The sequence below is a fragment of the Mytilus galloprovincialis genome, chromosome 6, assembly GCF_965363235.1.
Source record: "Mytilus galloprovincialis chromosome 6, xbMytGall1.hap1.1, whole genome shotgun sequence".
In the NCBI taxonomy this organism is placed as follows: domain Eukaryota; kingdom Metazoa; phylum Mollusca; class Bivalvia; order Mytilida; family Mytilidae; genus Mytilus; species Mytilus galloprovincialis.
In genome coordinates this window covers 47505890-47533080 of record NC_134843.1, presented here as the reverse complement: position 1 = coordinate 47533080, position 27191 = coordinate 47505890, and the positions used below count along the sequence as shown (strand labels likewise).

Genomic DNA, 27191 nt, shown 5'->3' with positions numbered 1-27191 from the left:
AAGGTAACCTGGGTGTCACCTGCAGGAAATGCAGAAAACCAAATAGACCACATAACTATTTCTCAGAGATGGAGGTCTTCACTGCAAGATGTAAGGGTAAAAAGGGGAGCAGATGCAGCATCAGACCATCATTTAGTTATAGGGTCAATAAAGATGAAACTTTTAGCCCAAAAAAAATCAGTTGTCAAAAGAAGAAAGTTCAACGTTGGGAAGCTGAAAATACCAAACATAAGAGAAGAATTCCAAATATCTCTTCAAAATAGATTCTCAGCTATAAGTGACCTGGATATAGAGGAGAATGATATTAACAACACATGGGAGCAGACAAAAAATGTAATACTAGAAACATGTGAGGAAACATTAGGATACATGCAGTATAAACGCAAAAACTGGATGTCAGATAATACATGGGTTAAGGTTGAAGAACGGAGAAAAGCCAAAGAAAAAGTCTTAAATGCCACCACAAGACAACAAAAAAGACAAACACAAGACCTTTATAGAGAGAAAGACAAAGAAGTGAAGAAGAACTGTAAACAGGATAAAAGAAACTATGTTGAACAACTAGCACAAGAAGCAGAAATTGCATGTAGCAAAGGAGACATAAAATCTCTCTACAACACAACAAAACAACTAAGTGGAAGAAGATCGAACTCAAGTGCTACAGTTAAAGATAAAAATGGCAATGTGATAACAAAAATTGAAGAGCAATTAAAACGATGGAAAGATCATTTTGAAGAAGTGCTAAACAGACCCCCTCCAATAGACCCACCTAACATCGAAGGGAGACAGGTCCTGAATATCAAGACAGGAGATATAACTAAAACAGAGGTAAACACTGCAATAAAACAACTAAAGAATGGGAAAGCAGGAGGGATCGACAACATACCCCCTGAAGCTATAAAGGCAATGGATAACATATGTATTGATAAACTTCACCAACTACTTAACAAAATATGGAATGACGAACATATACCTGATGACTGGCGTAAAGGAATCCTCATTAAAGTACCAAAGAAAGGCGACAAATCAATCTGTAGCAACTGGAGAGGAATTATTTTGCTTTCCATTCCTAGCAAAGTCCTATGTCACATCATCCTACAGAGGTTAAAAAAAGAAGTTGATAAGTTACTAAGAGACGAACAGGCCGGTTTCAGACAAGAGAGATCATGCATTGACCAAATTGCCACATTAAGAATCATCATCGAGCAAACCATTGAATGGCAGACATCCCTATACTTAACATTTGTAGATTTCGAGAGGGCCTTTGATAGTATAGACCATCAAGTACTATGGAACATCCTTAGACATTATGGAATACCCGAAAAAATCATAACCGTCATCCAACAGCTCTATGACTGTTTCACATGTCAAGTGAGCCATGCAGAGACTCTGACAGATCCATTTCCTGTATCAACGGGTGTCAGACAAGGATGTTTACTTTCCCCTCTCCTTTTTCTAATAGTGATAGATTGGGTGAGTCGGAAATCGTACAATACTCCTTTAGGTATTAAATGGACATTACAGTCATGCCTTGAAGACCTAGACTTTGCAGACGATATCATGAACAGATGCCTAAGAAACATCATTGGAATCAAGTGGCCAAACACAATCAGCAACAAAGAGTTATGGAAAAGGACAAGGCAAGAGCCAATAGAAAGAACGATAGCAACACGAAGATGGAAATGGATTGGACACACTTTTCGTAAAAGCAACACAAATGTAACAAGACAGGCACTAGATTGGAATCCTCAGGGCCATCGTAAAAGAGGGCGACCAAAATCCACCTGGCGCAGAGATTTAACTTCTGATCTTCAGAAAATTGGGAAAACATGGGGTGAAGCAAAGAAACTAGCAAAGTGGAAAGCTACAGTGGTCGCCCTATGTCCCCCATGGGACGAAGTGGATTAAGTCAAGTAAGTCATGTATTAGTTTGTGATTAGATCAGTTCAAGGGGAACCATTAGTGGAAGGCCAATGTTAATTGGTATTCAGTTGTATAAGCAATGACACATCTCATTTCCATGGAGAATATTTGGTCTCGCCCCTCAGTCACAGTCTAATGACTTTGAAACCTATCTTAGTATTAGTTTGTGATTAGATCAGTTTAAGATGAACTGCTAATGTTAAGTCGATGATATTTGGTATGCAAATTTATTGGCATTTTCAAGTATCGTTTCCATGTAGATGATATAGCCCCATGGCCCCACTCCCTCTTCATGGTTCATTGACCTTGAATTTTTTACATAGTTTACAAATTAATGTTTGTATTTAGGTTTGGGAACAACTTATAATAAGTCAATGGTGTTTGATATGCAGTTGTATTAGCATTGGCACATCTCATTTACATGGAGATTGTTTAGCGATGTAACTCAGTCATGGTTCATTGACTTTGAATATTTGCACTTGTGTAAGATGTTAAAGTATTGCTATTTTGATTTCAACATTTGCATAACCAAAATTACAAAAAGGTGAGACATATTTCTGTGATAACAGTTTATTCATTTTAACCAGGGATGGGGTAATTGAAAATGTAATGGTAATTAAGTGTAATGCATTACAATTTTCCATGTAATTGAATGTAATGTGTAATTGAGCATTTTTTAAATTACATGTAATGGTAATTTAATTAATTACAATGAAAAAAGCATGTAATGCTCAATTACTTTTGAATTACATTTCAATTACATTCACTTTTATGGTGTTAATAATAAGGATTTATGTTTCATGATATAAATTGTAAAATTATATTTATTTTTCAAAAATTGATATCACAAACTTTTTTAATGTATAAAGTCTGTAATATATTCTGAAGTTTTATATTATTTATTTGACCTACAGAATTTTTTTTCTGAATAGTTTTATAATTTGAAAAAAAAATGTGAGAATCATATTATATTAGTGTTGTTTAGTTTTAAAGAAGGATCTTTAACTAAGTGGATTGATAAGTATTAAATCACCTTGTTAAACAAAATCAAAAAAATGTGTGAAAAATCTTCCTTGATCATTTAGAATTTAAAATCACTGCTTGCAATCATTTTGTTAAATTGCTATACACAAAAGGATTATAGAAATAAAAATTAACAGCTGTAAAAACAAACAGCAATAAATCAAATTAAAATGCCCAGGGACAATGCCACTATTACATGTATTTTATCTAATTAGTAAAATATTGCTAAGACATTATATACATTGTTTGTACTAAAAATTATTCAATATTGTGACAAGCATACTTTATTATATCTTAGTAAAAAAAAAAAATATTTTATTTTATTTATAATTTCTTTATTTATGTTAGGTTTAACTTAAATGACTTCATTTTTGAGATGTCAAAATACCCTTAACGCATAATACTTCCATGTTCTGATCAAGCAATATCTGCCCCATTATCTCCTGTCAAAAGACTATTTAGAATTGCTGTAAAAGTGTTTACACCAGAGAGATGCTGACTAAATGACAAAAACATTAAAATTACTAATGATTACCAAATGCAACGCTTAAACTATGCTTACATAAATATTTACACATGCATTATATATACATGTATAATATTGTTAAAAAGTATTATGATGAAATGTAATGTGTAATTTAATTAATTACTTTAGTGAAGTAATTGTAATTTAATTAATTACATTTCAAAAACTGTGTAATGTGTAATTAGTGTAATTGATCATTTTTGCAATGTAATGTGTAATTTAATTAATTACATTCCAATGTAATTGACCCCAAGTCTGATTTTAACACAATGAAACTGTTGATCATAAGAGAAATATAGGTTTAAAAACTCATTATAATTGGATATGGCTTGATCTTGTTACTCTCATTAATAAGTTTAAATAGTAATAATAGACTCACTGAGTCTTGCTTAATATTTATATTGAAATTATAAATAACTCCAGTTGATATGAAGCAATATTCTCTTTATGAAACCTAATATGATTGCACATCTCAATTTACATTTGCACTCATTGTTGGTAAATAATGTGTAATCCATACTATTTCTACATCTAGTATACAGCAGATTCTTATAATTTGTTTTTAGAATGAAGAAGAATTGGAAGAAAATAAGAAATCAGCACTAAAGGGTTTAGCAGGATGTACTCAAATAAATGACCAGGCTAGAATATTTATAGTTGATCATAAAGGTATTATTATCTATCAACATGGACAACATAGATTTCAGGAGGATATTTCCTCATTCCATCCATGCATGTACAATATTTTAATTGTCTTGTATCTTTAGTTGCAATAATGGTAGATATTTGGTAGTTTCTGTTATACATATTTTCTACTTGTCCAAAGTCTAGTTGATTTAGAGCTTGATATATAGAATTAAGATAAAATATACATGCTTGGCAGTGATGTATAATTAGATTTCAATGATTGTAATATAAATTTGTACTGCTCATAAAAAATTATAATGGGGCTTACTTGATCAAAATTTAGACTTAATTTTATCACAATTAATTAATATATATTTATTCAGGAAGTTGGATTCTATCTGAGCAAGAAGTTGATTAATTAATAAAAAGTGGTATTTGCATCTATAAACTTTAAAAAATTCTTAAGGGTTCCGTGGAACCCAGTGTCTCGCCTACTTTAACTGTAAATCAAAGGCTCAACAAAAATGAGGAAAAAAAGTCAATAAAAATATTCCTCTTGATACTATCTTTTGATTGTAAGAAGCTTCTGTCCAAGTTTGGTAAAAATCCAGGAGTATATTTTATGAATCTAACAAGTGTTTTAAAAACTTTAACTGCAGACTGTAAGTAATGTTAACTGGAAGAAAAACTAAGTCCATTTATAAGTAAAATACAGATACACAGGTATAAAATATTATCAAAATTTCCTTCTAGATACTAGCTTTGCCTTTTGATCATAAACAAGCTTCTGTCTAAGTTTGGTACAAATTAAAAATAGTATAAGAAAGTTATTAAAATCTTTAAAAAATTAACCATAGAGTGAAATATAGTTGTTTTCTGGCAGAAAATCTAAGTCCATTTAAAAACGTAAAATACGGAAATAAATGGATTTATTTTTTTTACAAAATTAACTTCTGGATACTATCTTATGATCATAAACAAGCTTCTGTCCAAGTTTGGTACAAACCAGGATAGTTTAAGAAAGCTATTAAAATTTTAAAAACTTTAACCACAGAGGGAATGTAATGTTTCCCCGCAGAAAAACTAAGTCCATTTATAATTAAAATACGGAAAAAATGGAATTTTATTTTTACAAAATTTACTTCTGGCTACTATCTTATGATTATAAACAAATTTAATAATACTTTTAGATATTTGGATGATATTTTGGCTCTCAATAATGACGACTTCAGTATGTATATTAAAGAAATTTATCCTGTTGAACTTACTTTAAATAAAGCTAATACTAACAATGACCACTGCCCTTTCCTCGATCTTGATATCTATATCACTAACGGAAAGCTGAATACTAAAATTTATCATCAAAGAGATGATTTTTCATTTCCTATCGTTAATTATCCATTTTTAGATGGTGACGTTCCTTGTCACCATCTTACGGTGTTTATATATCTCAACTTGTACGATTCGCTCGTGTATGTAACAATGTTTTAGATTTTAACGAGAGAAATTTATGTTTTACTGAAAAATTATTACACCAGGGTTTTTGATATCACAAACTAGTCAAAACATTTATTAAATTTTATCATCGGTATAAGGACGTACATCATTCGTAAATATAGCTCAACATGCAGACTTCTTATACGTTCAGGTATTTCACATCCAATTTGTTATGGAAATATTCTTTATAAAGCACAAAGGTGTCAGTATTCACCTCAAAAACTAACAAAACCTTTGAATAGACTTATTAAGAAGGGATATAGTTACGATACTGTTGTCAGGTCATTAAAGACTGCATATTTTGGCGTTAATATTGATTCACTTATAGGGTCTTTGCATCGGAACTAAACACATTTATTCAAAAACCAGTTGTTGGCATGACACGGGTTATGTTCTTCTCATATATGTTATGATGGTATGATACTAAACCCCTAACGGGAAGGATTGTGCCTGATGTTCATATGATGAAATCATAATCTTTCAGTCAGTTAAATTGAAGTCTGGAGCTGGCATGTCAGTTAACTGCTAGTAGTCTGTTGTTATTTATGTATTATTGTCATTTTGTTTATTTTCTTTGGTTACATCTTCTGACATTAGACTCGGACTTCTCTTGAACTGAATTTTAATGTGCGTATTGTTATGCGTTTACTTTTCTACATTGGCTAGAGGTATAGGGGGAGGGTTGAGTTCTCACAAACATGTTTAACCCCGCCACATTTTTGCGCCTGTCCCAAGTCAGGAGCCTCTGGCCTTTGTTATTCTTGTATTATTTTAATTTTAGTTTCTTGTGTACAGTTTGGAAATTAGTATGGCGTTCATTATCACTGAACTAGTATATATTTGTTTAGGGGCCAGTTGAAGGACGCCTCCGGGTGCGGGAATTTCTCGCTGCATTGAAGACCTGTTGGTGACCTTCTGCTGTTGTGTTTTTTTCTATGGTCGGGTTGTTGTCTCTTTGGCACATTCCCCATTTCCATTCTCAATTTTATTCTGTCCAAGTTTGGTACAAACCCAGAATAGTTAAGAAAGCTATTAAAATTTCAAAAACTTTAATCACAGAGTGAATGTAATTTTATTTTTACAAAATTTAATTCTGGATACTGGTCCAAGGACACAGTTATCGTCCTTTGGTTTTCGTTGTCTACGAATATAGTCCCTTGTGTAAACAGTGTATAACTTGCATGTTTTATTTGATGCACTTTCCCAATTTATTTCTTGATATTAAATGCATGAAATATTAAGTAGAAGGATGTAATAACATGTTAAAAAAATTTGGGTGCTGAATCTTTATGTTAGTAGTGATTTGGTCCAGTTTAAAAAGGTCAAATTTTATCACTTCTGAAGCAGTCAAACTGAATTTTACATCCCCTTAACACAGAATTGTCAATATTTTGAGTTAGAGCTGGAAGAAGTTTCTATAATTTTGATATTATTTGTCTCCGTGGTAGTACACTACACTGTAAAATCTTTTTGAGAAAGAGCAGGTGCGATTTTTTTAATTTGAATTCATTGTCTAAAACAAATGCACTACGAAATAACTGTGTCTCGGGCCTAAGAGATGGATTCCTGAAATCTATTGGGAATATAACTTATTAAAAAAAAAATATGAATTTGTCTTAATGGGGCTTGTGGGTATAACTATTTTGTCGAGCCTTTCGACTTTAGTAAAAAAAACGAGATATAGGGATCCTACATTCTGTCGGCGTCCACAGCGGCGTCCACAAATATTCACTCTGTGGTTAAAGTTTTTGGAATTTTAATAATTTTCTTAAACTATACTGGATTTCTATCAAACTTGGCCAGAAGCTTGTTTATGATCATGAGATAGTATCCAGAAGTAAATTTTGTAATAATAAAATTCCATTTTTTTCGGTTTTTATACGACCGCAAAAAATGAAAATTTTTTAGTTGTATATTGGTATCATGTTGGCGTCGTTGTCCGAATACTTTTAGTTTTCGCACTCTAACTTTAGTAAAAGTGAATAGAAATCTATGAAATTTTAACACAAGGTTTATGACCTCAAAAGGAAGGTTGGGATTGATTTTGGGAGTTTTGGTCCCAACATTTTAGGAATTAGGGCCCAAAGGGTCCAAAATTGAACTTTGTTTGATTTCATCAAAAATTGAATAATTGGGGTTCTCTGATATGCTGAATCTAACTGTGTATGTAGATTCTTAATTTTTTGGTCCCATTTTCAAATTGGTCTACATTAAGGTCCGAAGAGTCCAAAATTAAACTTAGCTTGATTTTAACAAAAATTGAATTCTTGGGCTTTTTTGATATGCTGAATCTAAACATGTACTTAGATTTTTGATTATTGGCCCAGTTTTCAAGTTGGTCCAAATCGGGGTCCAAAATTAAACTTTGTTTGATTTCATCAAAAATTGAATAATTGGAGTTCTTTGATATGCCAAATCTAACTGTATATGTAGATTCCTAATTTTTGGTCCCGTTTTCAAATTGGTCTACATTAAAGTCCAAAGGGTCCAAAATTAAAAAAAAGTTTGATTTAACAAAAATTGAATTCTTGGGCTTTTTTGATATGCTGAATCTTAACATGTACTTAGATTTTTGATTATGGGCCCAGTTTTCAAGTCGGTTCAAATCAGGATCCAAAATTATTATATTAAGTATTGTGCAATAGCAAGAAATTTTCAATTGCACGGTATTCAGCAATAGCAAGAAATCTTCAATTGCACAGTAAGAAATTTTCAAATGCACAGTATTGCGCAATAGCAAGAAATCTTCAATTGCACAGTATTGTGCAACAGCAAATATTTTCAATTGCACAGTTTTGCGCAATAGCAAGAAATATCTAATTGCACAATATTGTGCAATAGCAAGAAATTTTCAATTGGAGTTATCTTTCTTTGTCCAGAATAGTAGTTGAATCAACTTAAATCATTGTTTTATACAATATACAATGTATATTCACTTTCAATACCAACTGATAAATTAAAACAATCTTTACCATTCAGTGATAACAAGCACTTTATTTTACCTTTTAATATTTTATGATGTATTTAAAGGAGTAGTTATTGTTGAAAACTCCATTAGAAATTTGAATTGAGATCAGTTTTGGAAAAAGGGAAAGGGGGGTGTGAAAGAAAATGGAGGGGGGGGTGGGGGGGTTAAAAAAGAAAATTTCTTCAAACATTTTTTGGAGAGGATTAATATTCAACAGCATAGTGAATTGCTCAAAGGCAAACAAAATATTTTAAGTTCATTAGACCACATTCATTCTGTGTCAGAAACCTATACTTTGTCAACTATTTAATCACAATCCAAATTTAGAGCTGAATCCAGCTTGAATGTTGTGTCCATACTTGCCCCAACCGTTCAGGGTTCAACCTCTGCGGTCGTATAAAGCTTCGCCCTGCGGAGCATCTGGTTACTTATAAATGGACGTAGTTTTTCTGTGAGGAAACATTACATTCACTCTGTGGTAAATGTTTTTAAAATTTTAATAACTTTTTGAACAATCCTTGATTTGTATCAAATGTGGCCAGAAGCTTGTTAATGATCCTTAGATAGTATCCAGAAGTAAATTTTGTAATAATAAAATTCCATTTTTTTCGGTTTTTATACGACCGCAAAAATTGAAATTTTTTTAGTTGTATATTGGTATCACGTTGGTGTCGTCGTCCGAATACTTTTAGTTTTCGCACTCTAACTTTAGTAAAAGTGAATAGAAATCTATGAAATTTTAACACAAGGTTTATGACCTCAAAAGGAAGGTTGGGATTGATTTTGGGAGTTTTGGTCCCAACATTTTAGGAATTAGGGGCCAAAAAGGGCCCAAATAAGCATTTTCTTGGTTTTCGCACTATAACTTTGGTTTAAGTAAATAGAAATCTATGAAATTTTGACACAAGGTTTATGACCACAAAAGGAAGGTTGGGATTGATTTTGGGAGTTTTGGTCCCAACAGTTTAGGAATAAGGGGCCCAAAGGGTCCAAAATTGAACTTTGTTTGATTTCATCAAAAATTGATTAATATTTTAAGTTCATTAGACCACATTCATTCTGTGTCAGAAACCTATACTTTGTCAACTATTTAATCACAATCCAAATTTAGAGCTGAATCCAGCTTGAATGTTGTGTCCATACTTGCCCCAACCGTTCAGGGTTCAACCTCTGCGGTCGTATAAAGCTGCGCCCTGCGAAGCATCTGGTTACTTATAAATGGACGTAGTTTTTCTGTGAGGAAACATTACATTCACTCTGTGGTAAATGTTTTTAAAATTTTAATAACTTTTTGAACTATCCTGGATTTGTATCAAATGTGGCCAGAAGCTTGTTAATGATCCTTAGATAGTATCCAGAAGTAAATTTTGTAAAAAAAAACCCAATTTTCCCCTATTTTACATATAAATGAACTTAGTTTTTCTGCCAGGAAATAATTCATTCACTCTGAGGTTAAAGTTTTTAAAATTTTAATAACTTTCTTATACTATCCTGGATTTGTACCAAACTGTGACAGAAGCTTGTTTATGATAAAAAGCTATTATCTAGAAGGAAATTTTGTTCAAATTTTGTACCTGTTTATCTGTATTTTACTTATAATTAGACTTAATTTTTCTTCCAGTTAACTTTACATACAGTCTGCAGGTAAAGTTTTTAAAACATTTATTTGATTTATAAAATATCATGGGTTTTTATCAAACTTGGACAGAAGATTCTTACAATCAAAAGATTGTATCAATAGGAATATTTTTATTGATTTTTTTCTTCATTTTTGTTCAGCCTACCATGATTGTGGCCAAAATGCAAACAGCAAAGATACTTGGTTCCACAGAACCCTTACAATTTTTTTTTTAAATATAGGATTTCGCTATTTTTTTTTGCTCACCTGGCCCAAAGGGCAAAGTGAGCTTTTTCTCATCACTTGGCGTCTGGCGTTGTCGTTAACTTTTACAAAAATATTCTCCTCTGAAACCACTGGGCCAAATTTAACCAAACTTGGCCACAATCATCATTGGGGTATATAGTTTAAAAAATGTGTCCAGTGACCCGGCCAACCAACCAAGATGGCCTCCATAGCTAAAAATAGAACATAGGGGTAAAATGTAGACTTTGGCTTACAACTCTGAAACCAAAGCATTAAGAGCAAATCTGACAGCTCCCCATACAGAAAAAATTATCACTAGGCCAACTGCATTGCTCAACTGGCCGCCAGTTGAGCTAACAGTTGAGGGCCAGTTGAGGGCTAGCTGGCCATCAGTTGAGCAAATAGTTGAGGGCCAGTTGAGGGCTAGCTGGATTTTTGCCATGCAAATTAGGTAGCCCTCAACTATCAGTGCTCAACTTTATGCAAATTAGTTGAGCAACGTTGAGAAAATATCATAGTTGAGGGCTAGGTGTCCAACAGTTGAGCAATTAGAGTTGAGGGCTACCTGGCCAACAGTTGAGCACCAGGTCATTAAAAGTTGAGGGCTAGGTGGCCAATAGATGAGGGCCAGGTCATTAAAAGTTGAGGGCTAGGTCTTAAAAAGTTGAGCATTATGTGGTAATTGAAAACTGATGACTACACATTGTAGAAAAAATTAATTTAAATTGTGTATAGCCAAAATACTGCTGAAAGATCTTAACTCACAACATACTACATGAATGCTTTATCCTTGCTTTTAAGAAGTTATCTAGCAAATACGAATAGATCTCTAGTTTTATACCAAATTCATTATATTAGAATATTCTTATTTTATTAGTAATACTTTCTAAAACAAATTGTCTTAATAATAAAATAAACATGTCTCCTGTCTTACACATTTTGACAATATATAAATTAATGCATAAATATATTCTCTCATTTTTTTCTTCACTCTTTAAAGTTTATAAAGAAAACACTTTAAATATCACTATTTTGAACTAAAAGAGCATAATTATACACTTATTCAAAATGGTGGAAATCAAATCTAATCCAATGTACTTACCAAAAGATGTTTCCAGAAATATGTGTTAAACACTAATCTTCCTAAATCCAAGAGTCATGTCATCAGAAGAATACACTGCACTTTTCAATGTCAATACAGTTATTTGTAACTTTTTTTATCTACATTCATTGTAAAATTCATATTTTATTCATGATAGCTAGAAGACATCTTTACTTGCCATGTGCATGCTCAAACCCAGTTCAAATTTTAAATGTTTGAGGTTCTTTTGGGTATTGTGACAGTGTGATCACTTTGAGATTTGCCCTTAATAATAACTGTTAATTACCTAAATCTTGAATATTTGATATCTTATAATAAAAGAAATACTGTTTGTTTTTTATCTTTATGTCAAAGATTTAGTTAAGTTATAATACAGAAAAATGTATAAAATTGAAAACATGTGCTTCCCTTAATTTTGCCTCAAACTTTGTGTACATTTATAATAATACTTCCTGTCCATTTGCACTAAAGACAGATAAAACAGATGGCACATAACATTTATATCACTAGGTCATATTTCTAATTGCTCAACTTTTGCTCAACTATTAAAAAAAAATCAAAGTCTGAACGCTCAACTTTTCCTCAACTACAAAAATTTCAAAGTCTGAATGCTCAACTTTTCCTCAACTACAAAAATTTCAAAGTCTGAATGCTCAACTTTTGCTCAACTACAAAAATTTCAAAGTCTGAAAGCTCAACTTTTGCTCAACTATATGAAAATCAAAGATCAATTGCTCAACTTTTCCTCAACTTATTGGCCAGCTTCAGTTGAGGGCCAGTTGAGCGACATCTATCCAACATACAGTGCTTGGCCAGGTTTGAGTTGAGTTAAGATGCTCAACACCTAGCCCTCAACTATTTTGCTTAAAACAGCTAGCCCTCAACTGTCCACCATATGGCCATCAACTGGCCCTCAACTTATTTTTCTGTAGGGGAGGGGTTAATTTGATTATCAAGTCAATATCTATCTGCCCTGTAATTTTCAGATGAATTGGACAACTGGTTGTTGGGTTGCTGAAGAAATTTTCGGTCTTTGGTTATTATCTTGAATACTATTATAGATAGAGACAAACTGTAAATAGCAATAATGTTCAGCAAAGTAAGATCTAATAATAAGTCAACATGACCACAATAGTCAGTTGACCTCTTAAGGAGTCATTGTCATTTATAGTCAATTTTTAACAATTTTCATTAATTTGGTAAATTTTTGTAAATTTTACAAAATATTTTCCTCTGTATCTAAAGGGCCAAGGCTATATAGATCGAGAAAATTGTAAGTAGCAAGAATGTTCAGTAAAAGTAAGATCTACAAACACATCACCATCACCAAAACACAATTTTGTCATAAATCCATCTGTTTCTTTTGTTTGATATGCACATAGACCAAGGTGAGCGGCACAGGCTCTTAAGAGCCTCTTGTTCTGTTGAACTAATAGGAGAAAAAAAGGTAATATCGAAATATAAGAAGAACTAAAATACAGTAATCGATTAAATTTTACAATAGTTTAGTTTAAGTACAGCTTACTTGAAAAAATAATAAATATTATAGGTCACTGATGAGTTAAAAAAAGATATTTCAATTTTAATGTCTCCCTTAAGGAGTTAATGTCCTTTATACATGTTATAGTAAATTTTTAACAATTTTTTGTAAAGGACAAGGTTCACTTATGGCACAAAATGGCCTAAAATATCAACTTTATCATAAAATACCAAAAAGGTCTCAAATTGGTTCGTAATTGGGTCTATTTCAAAAGTCTAAATGCTAAATATATCAGTTCTTTTCATAAGAGTACATAATATTCTCCAAAGTAAGCCCATTTTGGACATTTTGTCAAAATATGATGATTTTGTGCATTTTTCAGACCTAAAAGCTTTAGAAACACTTTGGCCGCCACCTACGATCCAAAATGTGTTGTAACCAAAAGATTCCAATTTCGATATAGATTTCATTAATATAAAAACTTTTTGGATCGGAGATGGCGGCCAAAGTAAATTATGCCAAAAACAATTAGAATTATGGGGAAAAAGTACCAAAATTTACCTCTTATTACAAATTGTGTTTATTTAAGAGGTCATAGCTCGATAATTTGTAAAGGAAAGTGCCAGAAAAAATAATCTTGTTTTAATAGTATTATCACAAGTATTTCTATATGAAATTTGGAATATTTTGACCCAATTTAAAAAACATAAAAAAATCAGGGCCAATTTTAACCCTCCGTGAACCTTCTCCTTTTTGTAATCTTTTACAAAAATCTTCTCTGAAATGCCTGAAGCAATTTTAACCAAACTGGTGACAATCATCATTAGGGTGACTAGTTTAGAAAATGTGTTCGATGACCACATCTTCTTACCAACCTGGGAGACATTGCTTAAAATAAAACATAGGGGTAAAATGCAAGTTTTGTCTATCTTTTTTTGAACGGTTATAAATAGAGAAAATCTGAAAGGAGCAAAATTTTTTACAAAAATGAGCTCTACCAATTGTCTATATACCTCAAAACTGTTAGACAATTCTTTTAGGAGTTATTGCCCATAAATTATAAATTATAATTTATGGGCAACAACTCCTAATAGATAAATAGACACTTTAAATCACAAAAATGATCAGCAAAGGCAAGATCTATTAAAAAGTGAAATTTTGACAATAAAGTAAGTAGACTGTCACTCTTCATAAGAGTGATTATCCTTCAATGAGGATTTTTTGTTATCTTCTTTTATGTTTTGAGCAAAAACTAAAGAAGATGGAGAGAAACTAAACAGACTAAAAGATCAGTAATACAAGATCAATAGAATAGAAATTTTTGTTATGAAGTCTATTCTCATCTACTATGTTGGAAAGTCTCCTTTGTTTGATGTGGGAGTGACACAGGCTCTTATGAGCCTCTAGTCTAGTTACCTCCTCATTTACTAATGTGACTTTTATTGATAAAGAAGGTATATTTTAGTACACTAAAACAGCTCATCTTAGTGTATTTGCATTTATGTGCTTGAAAAATAAAAAAATTGCAGATACATCTTGTAACATCTTCCTTCAAATTCTATCATAATATTCAAACAACAAAATACTTTGATCATAAAAGTAACCAAGAAACATCAATAGCAGGACCCATCATAGTTTTTGTGGCAAACATGATGAAGAAATGAATAACTATTTCATCTGCTATAACTTTGTTTTATTTTTTTGTTTAAATCATTTTCAGGTTTGGGTACTTTGGTTAAATCCATTAAGAGTTGTGATGAAAGTGTAATTGGCAATGCAGCTCTTTGTTTAGGTCACTGCACACAAATTCCAAAAGTGTGTGCAGCTCTTACAAAAACAGATATTATGAAGGATCTTCTTGTATTAGCCAGAGATGGAAAACGCCCACAATTACAGAAGAACTGTGCTATACTTATAGCAAAACTTGCTCAGGGTGATACCAGGTTTGTGCATAAATTCTGTAGTATTCTGTGTTTGCCTACAATGTGAATTTTTTTCTCTGATTATCTGATACCCTTAGACATCCATCAAAAATTTAGGCTTTGTATCCTATTTAAAAAATCAACAATTAACTTTCCACAATTAATCTTCCAATGTGTTTACGAAGTTGCAATGCATACATTTTTCATGAACATTTCCATTAATGTACTAGTTTGACAAAAGAAATTATTCTTTTGTAGCCATGGATAATAATGAGACATGATCCAACTGCAAATCAGTTTTTAAAAAAATCACATCAATTAGACATTTTTAAATGAACAAAAAAATAAATCATTATTTTTATATAGATAAACTAATATAAGAGTGTATTTTCATTTTCAGGCATTTGGAAAAGTTACGTGAATTGCATGGAATTGAAATACTACACAGTTGTATGAACTACATCAAGACATCATAGCAAATTTGTTTGTTTTAAGTATTACATTATCTTCAAAGTGTATATAAGATATAATTGTTAACATTAGTGATATTTCTCTTTTAAAAATTGGTTTTATAATATTATTTCTGTGAAAATAAATTTGTTTTTAAGAACTTCCCTGTGGTTTGTCTGTTAACATATTCAAGACTCGCCGTTTTTATTTTTAAGAGAGTTTGTAAGTACCCAAAGTGTGAACATATTGCATAGTTTTGACTTGGGCTTTATTTATTTACCTTTGTAAAAATAATGAAATATAGTATGATTGCCAATGAGACAGCTATCCTCTAAATTGGACCCTCAATGCTCTTCAACTTTGAACTTGTTTGGCTTTATAAATATTTTGACAGGATGTATTATGGTAAACTGTTGACTGTCAGTGTGTCTGTCCTTCTGTTCGTTGTCAACATGTGGGACATTAACTCAAAAATGCTTAACCTATGTGCATAAAATTTTGGCATATTGTTTATATTTATTGATGTGAGCTTTTCGAAGACAGAAGCTTCGTACAAACAGAAGAAAGTATCCAGAGGAATTTTATTTTTTAAATTTCACCATTTTTAGCTCACCTGGCCCACAGGGCCAAGTGAGCTTTTCCCATCACTTTGCGTCCGTCGTCCGTCATCGTTAACTTTTACAAAAATCTTCTCCTCTGAAACTACTGGGCCAAATTAAACCAAACTTGGCCACAATCATCATTGGGGTATCTAGTTTAAAAAATGTGTCCGGTGACTTGGCCAACCAACCAAGATGGCCGCCATGGCTAAAAATAGAACATAAGGGTAAAATGCAGTTTTGGGTTATAACTCAAAAACCAAAGAATTTAGAGCAAATCTGACATGGGGTAAAATTGTTTATCAGGTCAAGATCTATCTGCCTTGAAATTTTCAGATGAATCGGACAACCCGTTGATGGGTTGCTGCCCCTGAATTAGTAATTTTAAGGAAATTTTGGCTGTTTTTGGTTATTATCTTGAATACTATTATAGATAGAGAAAAACTGTAAACAGCAATAATGTTCAGCAAAGTAAGATTTACAAATAAGTCAACGTGACCGAAATGGTCAATTGACCCCTTATGGAGTTATTGCCCTTTATAGTCAATTTTTAACCATTTTTCGTAAATCTTAGTTTTCTTTTACAAAAATCTTCTCCTCTAGAAACTACTGGGCCAAAATAATCCAAACTTGGCCACAATCATCTTTGGGGTATCTAGTTTTAAAAATGTGTCCCGTGACCCGGCCAACCAACCAAGATGGCCGCCATGGCTAAAAATAGAACATAGGGGTAAAATGCAGTCTGTGGCTTATAACTCAAAAACCAAAGCATCTAGAGCAAATCTGACAGGGGTAAAATTGTTGATCAGGTCAAAATCTATCTGCCCTGAAATTTTCAGATGAATCGGACAACCCGTTGTTAGGTTGCTGCCCCTGAATTGGTAATTTTAAGGAAATTTTGCTGTTTTTATTGGTTATTATCTTGAATATTATTATAGATAGAGATAAACTGTAAACAGCAATAATGTTCAGCAAAGTAAGATTTACAAATAAGTCAACATGACCGAAATGGTCAATTGACCCCCTAAGGAGTTATTGTCCTTTATAGTCAATTTTTAACAATTTTCATAAAATTTGTAAATTTTTATTAACATTTTCCACTAAAACTACTGGGCCAAGTTCATTATAGATAGAGATAATTGTAAGCAGCAAGACTGTTTAGTAAAGTAAGATGTACAAACACATCAACATCACCAAAACACAATTTTGTCATGAATCCATCTGCTTCCTTTGTTTAATATTCACATAGACCAAGGTGAGCGACACAGGCTCTTTATAGCCTCTAGTTATTGAGCCTGCCACTAAAAGCAAAAGTAGGCGAGACATTATAAAACTTGTGAACATATTTTTTTCTCTAAATAAAGTTTTTTAATTTGTCCAAATTTAGAAGAACCTTCCTTTTTTAGCTCACCTGTCCCGAAGGGCAAAGTGAGCTTTTCTCATCACTTGTCGTCCGTCGTCGTCGTTAACTTTTAACATTTTGAACTTCTAGAGAACCACTGAATGGAATGAAACCAAACATGGCATGAATGTTCCTTATGAGGTGCTGACCAAATGTTGTTACTTTGTAGCCGATCCATCATCCAAGATGGCCGCCAGTGGGGGAATTAGTTTAACATAGGACCTTATGGGAAATATATACAAATGTCTTCTTTTAGAGAACCACTGAATGGAATGAAACCAAACATGGCATGAATGTTCCTTATGAGGTGCTGACCAAGTGTTGTTGCTTTGTAGCCAATCCATCATCCAAGATGGCCACCAGCGGGGGACTTAGTTTAACATACTAGGACCCTATGGGAAATGCATTCAAATGACTTCTTTTAGAGAGCCACTGAATGGAATGAAACCAAACATGGCATGTATGTTTCTTATGAGGTGCTGACCAAGTGTTGTTACTTTGTAGCCGATCCATCATCCAAGATGGCCGCCAGCGGGGGACTTAGTTTAACATAGGACCCTATGGGAAATATATACAAATGTCTTCTTTTAGAGAACCACTGAATGGAATGAAACCAATCATGGCATGAATGTTCCTTATGAGCTGCTGACCAAGTGTTGTTACTTTGTAGCCGATCCATCATCCAAGATGGCCGGCAGCGGGGGACTTAGTTTAACATAGGACCCTATGGGAAATATATACAAATGTCTTCTTTTAGAGAACCACTGAATGGAATGAAACCAAACATGGCATGAATGTTCCTTATGAGGTGCTGACCAAGTGTTGTTACTTTGTAGCCGATCCATCATCGAAGATGGCCGCCAGCGGGGGACTTAGTTTAACATAGGACCCTATGGGAAATATATACAAATATCTTCCTTTAGAGAACCACTGAATGGAATGAAACCAAACATGGCATGAATATTCCTTATGAGGTGCTGACCAAGTGTTGTTACTTTGTAGCCGATTCAACATCCAAGATGGCCGCCAGCAGGGGACTTAGCTTAACATAGGACCCTACGGGAAATGCATACAAAAGTCTTCTTCTAAAGAACCACTGAATTGAATGAAATCAAACATAACATGAATGTTCCTTTCCTTATGAGGTGCTGGCCAAGTGTTGTTACTTTTAGCCAAATTTTATATTTTTTTATGATTTCAAAAACCCAAGTAGAATCAGGTGAGCGATACAGGCTCTTGAGAGCCTCTAGTTTATTTCCTTGACATGTTTTCGGTATGCAGTACTCTCAGCGTGACATTTCTCATTAAAATCCAGTGATCGCAATACACATGTCTTTGTCATTGAAATAAGCTTTTCTTATTCTACATGTTATACACATATTACCTCAATTTCCATGGTTCTTTGTTGATTTTTACTAAAGTGACAATCGGCAAACTTTGGTTTCCAAACACAACAATTAATTAGCTGTCATACTTTCACATCAAAACAGACAGAGTGAAATATTTTTTTGACAATTATACATTTTGGATGGGTACAAGATGATAAAATTGTGCACAGAGGACCAAGTTTATGATATATACATTCATTGGTATAAGAATCAGATTAACATTATTTTTTACCAGTCACTCGAGTCATATGACTCTAAGATTAGTGAGTAGGATACTTTGGGTGTTTGTCACCTCCTTGAACACATAAAGCATTACTACAACCAAGGTCCCCACCATTTCAATTAAGTTGAACCCATCAAGATTTTGCTTCTCTGATAAACTCCCTTTGCCATTGCACTACAAATAAGGATTTAGTTAAGTTTGTTTTATAAGTTCAGAAATATTCTGCTAAAATATAATCTTCTTAGGTTATAAAATCTTTGTTCGGAGAACAAAAACTCATTCAATTGCTCCACTTTTTACAATTGGAAAAAAAAAGCCAGACACTGGATAAAAGAATTAGCATGAATAAATAGATTTGACCAAGAAGTTGCCATAAGAGAATAATTTGACTATTTTATTGAGTAGGATACTTTGGGTGTTTGTCACCTCCTTGAACACATAAAGCATTACTACAACCAAGGTCCCCACCATTTCAATTAAGTTGAACCCATCAAGATTTTGCTTCTCTGATAAACTCCCTTTGCCATTGCACTACAAATAAGGATTTAGTTAAGTTTGTTTTATAAGTTCAGAAATATTCTGCTAAAATATAATCTTCTTAGGTTATAAAATCTTTGTTCGGAGAACAAAAACTCATTCAATTGCTCCACTTTTTACAATTGGAAAAAAAAAGCCAGACACTGGATAAAAGAATTAGCATGAATAAATAGATTTGACCAAGAAGTTGCCATAAGAGAATAATTTGACTATTTTATTTATTATGTCTGTTTTGCTCACTGTTGTTGTAAATATAACGGAATTTGATGAGACAGTTGTAAAAGTGAGAGGTTTAGCGCTATAAGACCAGGTTCAATCCACCATTTTCTACATTTGAAAATGACTGAACCAAGTCAGGAATATGACAGTTGTTGTCCATTCGTTTGATGTGTTTTGTCATTTGATTTTGCCATGTGATTATGGACTTTCCGATTAATTGAATTTTCCTCAGAGTTCAGTAATTTTTTTTATTTTACTTTTTTCAAATCCCATTGTATCAAAGCTAGGAGGGTTTATTGTTTTTGAGATGTCAGCTTATGTATCAAGTCAGTCTGTCAACCCTTTTGTGTTGCCTTCATTTTTCGTCCTTATCAAATTTTGTTGGAAGTCTCCACCTATCAAAATCTCAGATGAATTTGATAAAATAAAAATCTGAAATTGGTGACCATTTTTTATGGGGATTTGTAAAAAAATATCAAACAAAAGATAGACTCACTGGAAAACTTTGACTTGAGTTATCATTGATATGTTCATAATTATAAATCAACTGTTAACAAATTTTGAATTTTTGAAATACTAAGGCTTTTGTACCTCAGGAATAGATTACCTTAGCTGTAAAAACTTTTAGGAAATGTTGGTCCTCAATGCTCTTCAACTTTGTACTTTACTTGGCCTTTTTAACAATTGTTGGTCGATGCCACTGCTGGTGGACGTTTCGTCCCCGAGGGTATCACCAGCCCAGTAGTCAACATTTCGGTGTTGACATGAATATCAATAATGTGGTCATTTTTATATATTTCCTGTTTACAAAACTTTGAATTTTTCGAAAACTAAGGATTTTCTTATCCCAGGCATAGATTACCTTAGCCGTATTTGGCACAATCAACGTTTTGGAATTTTGGATCCTCAATGCTCTTCAACTTTGTAATTGTTTGGCTTTATAAATATTTTGATATGAGCGTCACTGATGAGTCTTGTGCGTCTGGCATACTAAATTATAATCCTGGTACCTTTGATAACTATTTGGAAAAACTTGTTCTAAATCTTTCCTTAGGCACTTGTCCCTAACAACACGACAGGTTAGCTACAAAAGCAGTTCATTCAAGAATGTATGTCATTAAGGTGTGTTGATGTGCTGGCCTTTTTTAATCATTTTGATTAGGTAACTGAGTATTGATACAATACTAGTATGATTGACAACTGTCATTATCACAGAACAATCAGAGACAAGGTGGACCTTTAATAACAATGCCCCACCTTCTAAACTGCCAATCAAATTGACCACATTACTTATCAACCTCAGTCTTACATAATTATACAGACCTTCAAATATACATCTAATTCTTAATACACAAGTATTTAACCTCATAATTGAATACACAAATGTGTATATTAGATGTTTGATATATAAGGATGATTTATCTATTGCTTATTACTTTTGATCTACCTACATAAAGTGATTCTATAAATTATGTATGAAAGATAAATGATTAATTAAGGATTAAAAAGATCTTTAAAAGAATATAAATATAATTATGAGTATTTAAAAGGTATTCAAGTAAGGCGTATACTTTACATGATAAATTTCCAATAATCTGTAATAAATCAACAATTTAGGTTAGTTAACTTATTTTTTTTTATCAGTAATTGGCTTGAGACAGTTAGTAAAAAAAAATTTTTTTAGAAATAACAAACCTTTTTGTTTAGTTTATTTCCCATCAAACATTTTTTTATGTCAAATGTCTATTCACAATTTTAGGCATTTGAATATTTATAAGAAGTGAATATATATTTTTGCAATCAAGGAAGAATCCACATTTCAAAAAAAAAGAAGTTTTTTTAATTTGTTTACATTGACATGCCCTGTGCTGAAAAAAAACTTTATAAATAGATCAAAAGGCACTCTCCAACTTTTAATCTTTAATGTCATATAACCCTATGTTTCAACTTACAAAATGCCCCAAAACAACTTAATAATATTTAGATTATTTTTGTTGATACTTTAAATTTCTTAGCTTCAAGTTTATCTGTTGGTCTTTAATCATGTCTTACAAGGGTAGTTGGTAAAATTAACTAGTTGAATTTTTTTTTTATTTGCAATTATTTTTTTTGAAACATGTTCAAAACAGGGAAGACTATTTGCTTGAGATATAAACTGCAGTTTCAATAAAATTGTGCAAATTTAAAAGAGTTAAATTGAGCTCATTTTATCTTCATACTGGAAAAGCACTTTTCCTTATAAAGACCTACAGTTAATGCAATTGTCAAAAATATTGCTTCATTAATGTTCTTGTGTGTCCACACCATCCCTATGTGAAATTATTCAAACTACTCTTCCAATCTTTCCATGAGTGATATCCATCACTTTGATTGATTCGAGCGTCACTGGTGAGTCTTTTGTAGACGAAACGCCATCTGGAGTAAATATGAAATTTTAATCCTGGTATCTATGATGAGTTTATTTACAACCACTGGGTCGATGCCACTGCTGGTGGATATTTATTTCCCTGAGGATATTAACAGCCCAGTAGTCAGCACTTCTGTGTTGACTTGAGTTATTATTGATATATTCATAATTATAATTTAACTGTTAACATTAACAAAATTTAGAATTTTTGAAATACCAAGGCTTTTCTACTTCAGGAATAGATTACCTTAGCTGTATTTGGCAAAACTTTTAGGAAATTTTGGTCCTCAATGCTCTTCAACTTCGTACTTTATTTTGCCCTTTAACCATTTTTGATTCGAGCATCACTGATGAGTCTTTTGTAGACGAAATGCGCGCCTGGCGTAAATATGAAATTTTAATCCTGGTATCTATGATGAGTTTATTTACAACCTCTGGGTCGATGCCACTGCTGGTGGAGATTTATTTCCCCGAGGGTATCACCAGCCCAGTAGTCAGCACTAATGTGTTGACTTGAGTTATCATTGATATGTTCATAGTTATAAATTAACTGTTAACACAATTTTAAATTTTTGAAATACTAAGGCTTTTCTATCTCAGGAATAGATTACCTTAGCTGTATTTGGCAAAACTTTAAGAAATTTTGGTCCTCATTGCTCATCAAAATCGTACTTTATTTGGCCTTTTTAACCATTTTTGATTCGAGCGTCACTGATGAGTCTTTTGTAGACGAAACGCACGTCCGGCGTAAACATAAAATTTTAATCCTGGTATATATGATGAGTTTACTTTCAATTTTTGGTGAGCTATTGCCATCACTTGGAATTTGTCATTTTCATTGTAAAGTTATCAAAATTGTTCTCCTGAAACTATTTAAGCAAATTCACAAACTCGGACTTAGAGATCTTTAGAATATCTGGAATGAAGTTTGTGATTTTTGTTCTTGCTAATTCAAGAACATGCCTACAGTCATGTAGGTAAACGCAAATAATTGTTCAATTTCTTTTGTACATGTAACAGAAATATTCTTACATGGGCAAAAATATACCATCTACTTGTTTCATCAAAATAATAGTTATAACTGGTTCTGCTTGATTTAAACGCAGCCTTTGTATTGTACCTATAACTATATTCATTTAGTCTTATCCGAATTAATGAACATGTTATTTTCATGACACCATTTTTCAACACATTGGAGATCATCTTGTACTTTTAATTACATATTATATCAGAAATATCCTTTCCTGATGTATGTATAGTTGTGTTATCAACATACAATATAAAAAAAGAAGATGTGGTATGATTGCCAATGAGACAACTATCCACAAAAGTCCATAATAACACAGACATTAACAACTATAGGTCACCGTATGGCCTTCAACAATGAGCAAAGCCATACCGCATAGTCAGCTATAAAAGGCCCCGATAAGACAATGTAAAACAATTCAAACGAAAAAACTAACGGCCTTATTTATATAAAAAAATGAACGAAAAACAAATATGTAACACATAAACAAACGACAACCACTGAATTACAGGCTCCTGACTTGGGACAGGCACATACATAAATAATGTGGCGGGGTTAAACATGTCAGCGGGATCCCAACCCTCCCACTAACCTGAGACAGTGGTATAACAGTACAACATAAGAACGAAAGTCTGTATGGTAGTTGTTTATGTGTAATAGAAGACCATTTATGTACAAAACATACAAAATGGGACAAAGTATTAAGCTCTGTGGAACACCAAAATTTATGAACATTTTATCAGAAAACGGATTATTCATATGGACGCAGTGTTTAGGATGAAATTTGAAAAAAGGCAGGACAGGATTTTTGACGTGATGTTACTGTTACTGTTAATTTACTCTTGTCTTAGGGGCACTTCCAAATTTATATATATATATAGATATTTACAACTTACTTTGAAATGAACAGTGAATTATCCCACCACCCCTGGTTTTTGCGTATACTAAAAGTATTGTTCGTGACTGGTTATCATTTGGCATATTTTAAGTCTATTTACACAAGGTCCATTATTTCTTATGTTTGATCTTTTAGGAGATAGGTTCTCTTCACATGGAGTCCATATCAAAATGTCCTTGATATTTTTTCAATGTCAATATAGTTTCTTTTTAAGTGAACAAATCTTCTTACACTTTGGAAGTAAAGTCCAGTATAAGTTGCAATAGTAGTCTTTCTTATCTTCAAATGTTCCTTTTTTGATGTTTTCTATATAACACTTTAGAGTGTTTAAGTGTGATTTTCTTTCGTCTTCTAATTTACCACATATTAATAAAAATAATTCTAAATCTTCTGTATCATTTGAGCACATTTTACATTTCGCTGTTTCTTTGTTATCCATGCTAAGGGACAAGGTACGACAAGACCCGTTTTTGGCCCCCCTATCTTCTCATTTTTCAAATTTTGTTTTGGAAAGCTACTTTTCACGTAAAAATGTTCCCTTAGGTTTGAAGTGTGTTTGGTTGAACTTCAAAACCATAAATTTCAGAAAATGAGTGAGGTTAGGGTGGTTAAAGGGCACCAAAAACGCCAAAAGAAAGAAAAATAACGATTTTTGGTCATTGTTTCTTAAAATTTGATAGGTCCGCCTACGTGACCCGGAGAAAATTACGTCGATTTAGACAGCAAAAACAGTGCTTATGACATTGGAATAGAAAAATTCCTGGGTCACGTTGGCGCAGGCACTTAACAACTAAAAAAATGTTGTACAAAACAACTGAAAAGTGAATAATAATGACAATATTTGAATAATAACAGAAAGTTTACCCTCCTCACCTCACCCAGTTGCTAAAATAAGTAATTTTGAAGTTCATCCTAACAAACTTCAAGCATTAAGGAATATTTTAACATATTAGGTAGCGTTCAAAAACAGAATTTAAAAAATCAGAAAATAGGGGGCCAAAATCTGCCTTATCGTACTTTGTCCTTTAGCTTAATTAACTTGTATAAGTTCCCGTTAACAATCTGGCTTTTACTTCAGCTTTTATCACCTCAATTTGACAGTTTGGTACAGATTTCCATTCTTGATGTACTTTTCCAATAGCATGTGATTGAATATTCAGCAATTTTAAGGTTGACTTCTGTTGTTTCTCTTCTTGCCACTTATCATCCCAGGAGTGTGTAATATGTTTCTTAACTGTTTTTATTTTTCCATTTTAGGGTATCTAATTCATTCTCTAGTAATATTGTCTCAATTTCTGGTATATTATATTTCTCTAATCTCTGAATAACTTTAATTATATAACTATGTCCATTGTGTTTTTCCATACTTAGTTGTCTTTCTAAAATTTTAATTCTAAAGTTCCTTTGTTGTGGAGGAGATTTCCTAAGAAGGTTAGTACTAATCGGTCTATTACTACCTCAACTGGTTCCACTCCTAGAAGTGAGTAAGTGGTGATGTTTGCCGTCCGATCCGGAAATCCTTGAATTTGTCTTCATACTTTCAACTGTAGTCGCTCTAATTTAAGGATGTCTGACTCAGTGAAATTCACCGATCACCTCTATTCCATATAATGCTCGTGGTATAACATATGTTTTCCACATTTTATATGCTACTTTTGGAGACATTGATTCCATTCCTTGCAAGCAGTCCAGGACCAAGAAGAGCATATACAGTTTTCTAGCAGTTAAAGTCGGTCTTCAGTGTCTCTTTTTACTATTTCGTTCCAGTCCTAGATGTTTTGTTTCACTCTTTTGGGTTATCTCATCTTTCCAAGGTAAACGGAAAAATACTTTGACACTTAGTGATTGGTACCAAATCTGACTTATCTGGGTTTATAGTTACTAGATATCGTTTTGTACAGTTTTCAACAATATCCAATAATGCTTGCACTTCGTGTTGGTTTTCTGCCAAAACCGCTATGTCATCAGCACATGTTGGGGCCATTATTTTTAACATTTTATGTTTTCTATTTTAATGTCTTTCTAGTGCTTCCAGTATGATGTTATTATCCCAGGTGGCACAAAAACATTTTATTGATATTTTTAAAATATATTGCAAAATGTCACCAAAATATCATTCAAAAACATGTTTTTGACGTGATATGTCTGGCTTTACTCATGTGAATAGCATGTTTTCTGGAAATATTTGTTCTGAATGTTTAAAGAGCATTATTTTTAAATATCTTGATTTTATATTGAAATAACATAATTTTGATATTATTCAGTTTCAATTACAAATATCCAGACAACATCTTTCAAACATCTGGACAAAATATTCTTCTTATGTCTAGGATATGTTTTATGGATGTCTACCAAATGTTTTTTAAATACAGTCTACAACCATATACCCATTTTAATGAAAAGATGATGCATTGATTTGAATGTTTATAAGTCAAGTCATAAAATATACTGGTAGGTATTATATTATATGTATTTTCAGTAGGTTCACAACTGTCAATTGGAGAGCTAAAAAATCACTCGTGTCAATGATCTGTTGATTTGAAATTAGATGAAAAAAATTAAAATATGTTCAAATTGTATTTGTTGTTTTGGGCTGGTTTTAAATATTTTTTGTTAGTGCATAAAATTATTCAATCATTTAGGTAAATACATTTAAATACCTACACAGATTTGAAAATGTTAGATGATGAGAATTAAGAGCACATTTTTGTGTTAGAACGTTGTAATAATATAAAACATAAATTTTTAATTATGTGGTATAAAGGGGGGAGATAAGTACCTAATACGTTGGCATATTGTTGGCACAATGTTGGCTTAGAATGAAATTCAAAACAGTGTGGCTGTGACCATTGATTGACACATTAAATTCATCCATTGACTGGGACAATTTAGGTGAACGTTTGTATGTAACAACCATTGCTCACTGTGTACTTTTTAAAGACACTTAAACTATGGGGTCACCAAAGGTCCTCAACACCTTAATAAAGTATTTCAAAAAATTAATCAGGAATAACACGATGTTTTGATTTATATCAATTGTATACATCAAAACATAAAGGTTATTCCTGATTAATTTTTCGAATTATTTTATAATTAAAGGCGTTAAGAA

At 32.4% G+C, this 27191-nt stretch overlaps 1 protein-coding gene across 2 annotated transcripts in view; it reads left to right on the top strand.

The window, feature by feature from the left end:
* The window catches only part of LOC143079729 (tetratricopeptide repeat protein 12-like), a 97540-nt gene extending 81998 nt beyond the window's left edge, over positions 1-15542 (top strand). For both annotated transcript variants that reach the window (XM_076255276.1, XM_076255277.1), the window contains exons 15-17: positions 4039-4141; positions 14731-14953; positions 15333-15542. In XM_076255276.1, coding sequence (XP_076111391.1) covers positions 4039-4141; positions 14731-14953; positions 15333-15408 — 402 coding nt within the window. In that variant the 3' untranslated portion in view covers positions 15409-15542. The remainder of the gene's footprint in view (positions 1-4038; positions 4142-14730; positions 14954-15332) is intronic.
* The last annotated feature ends 11649 nt before the right edge of the window (positions 15543-27191 follow it).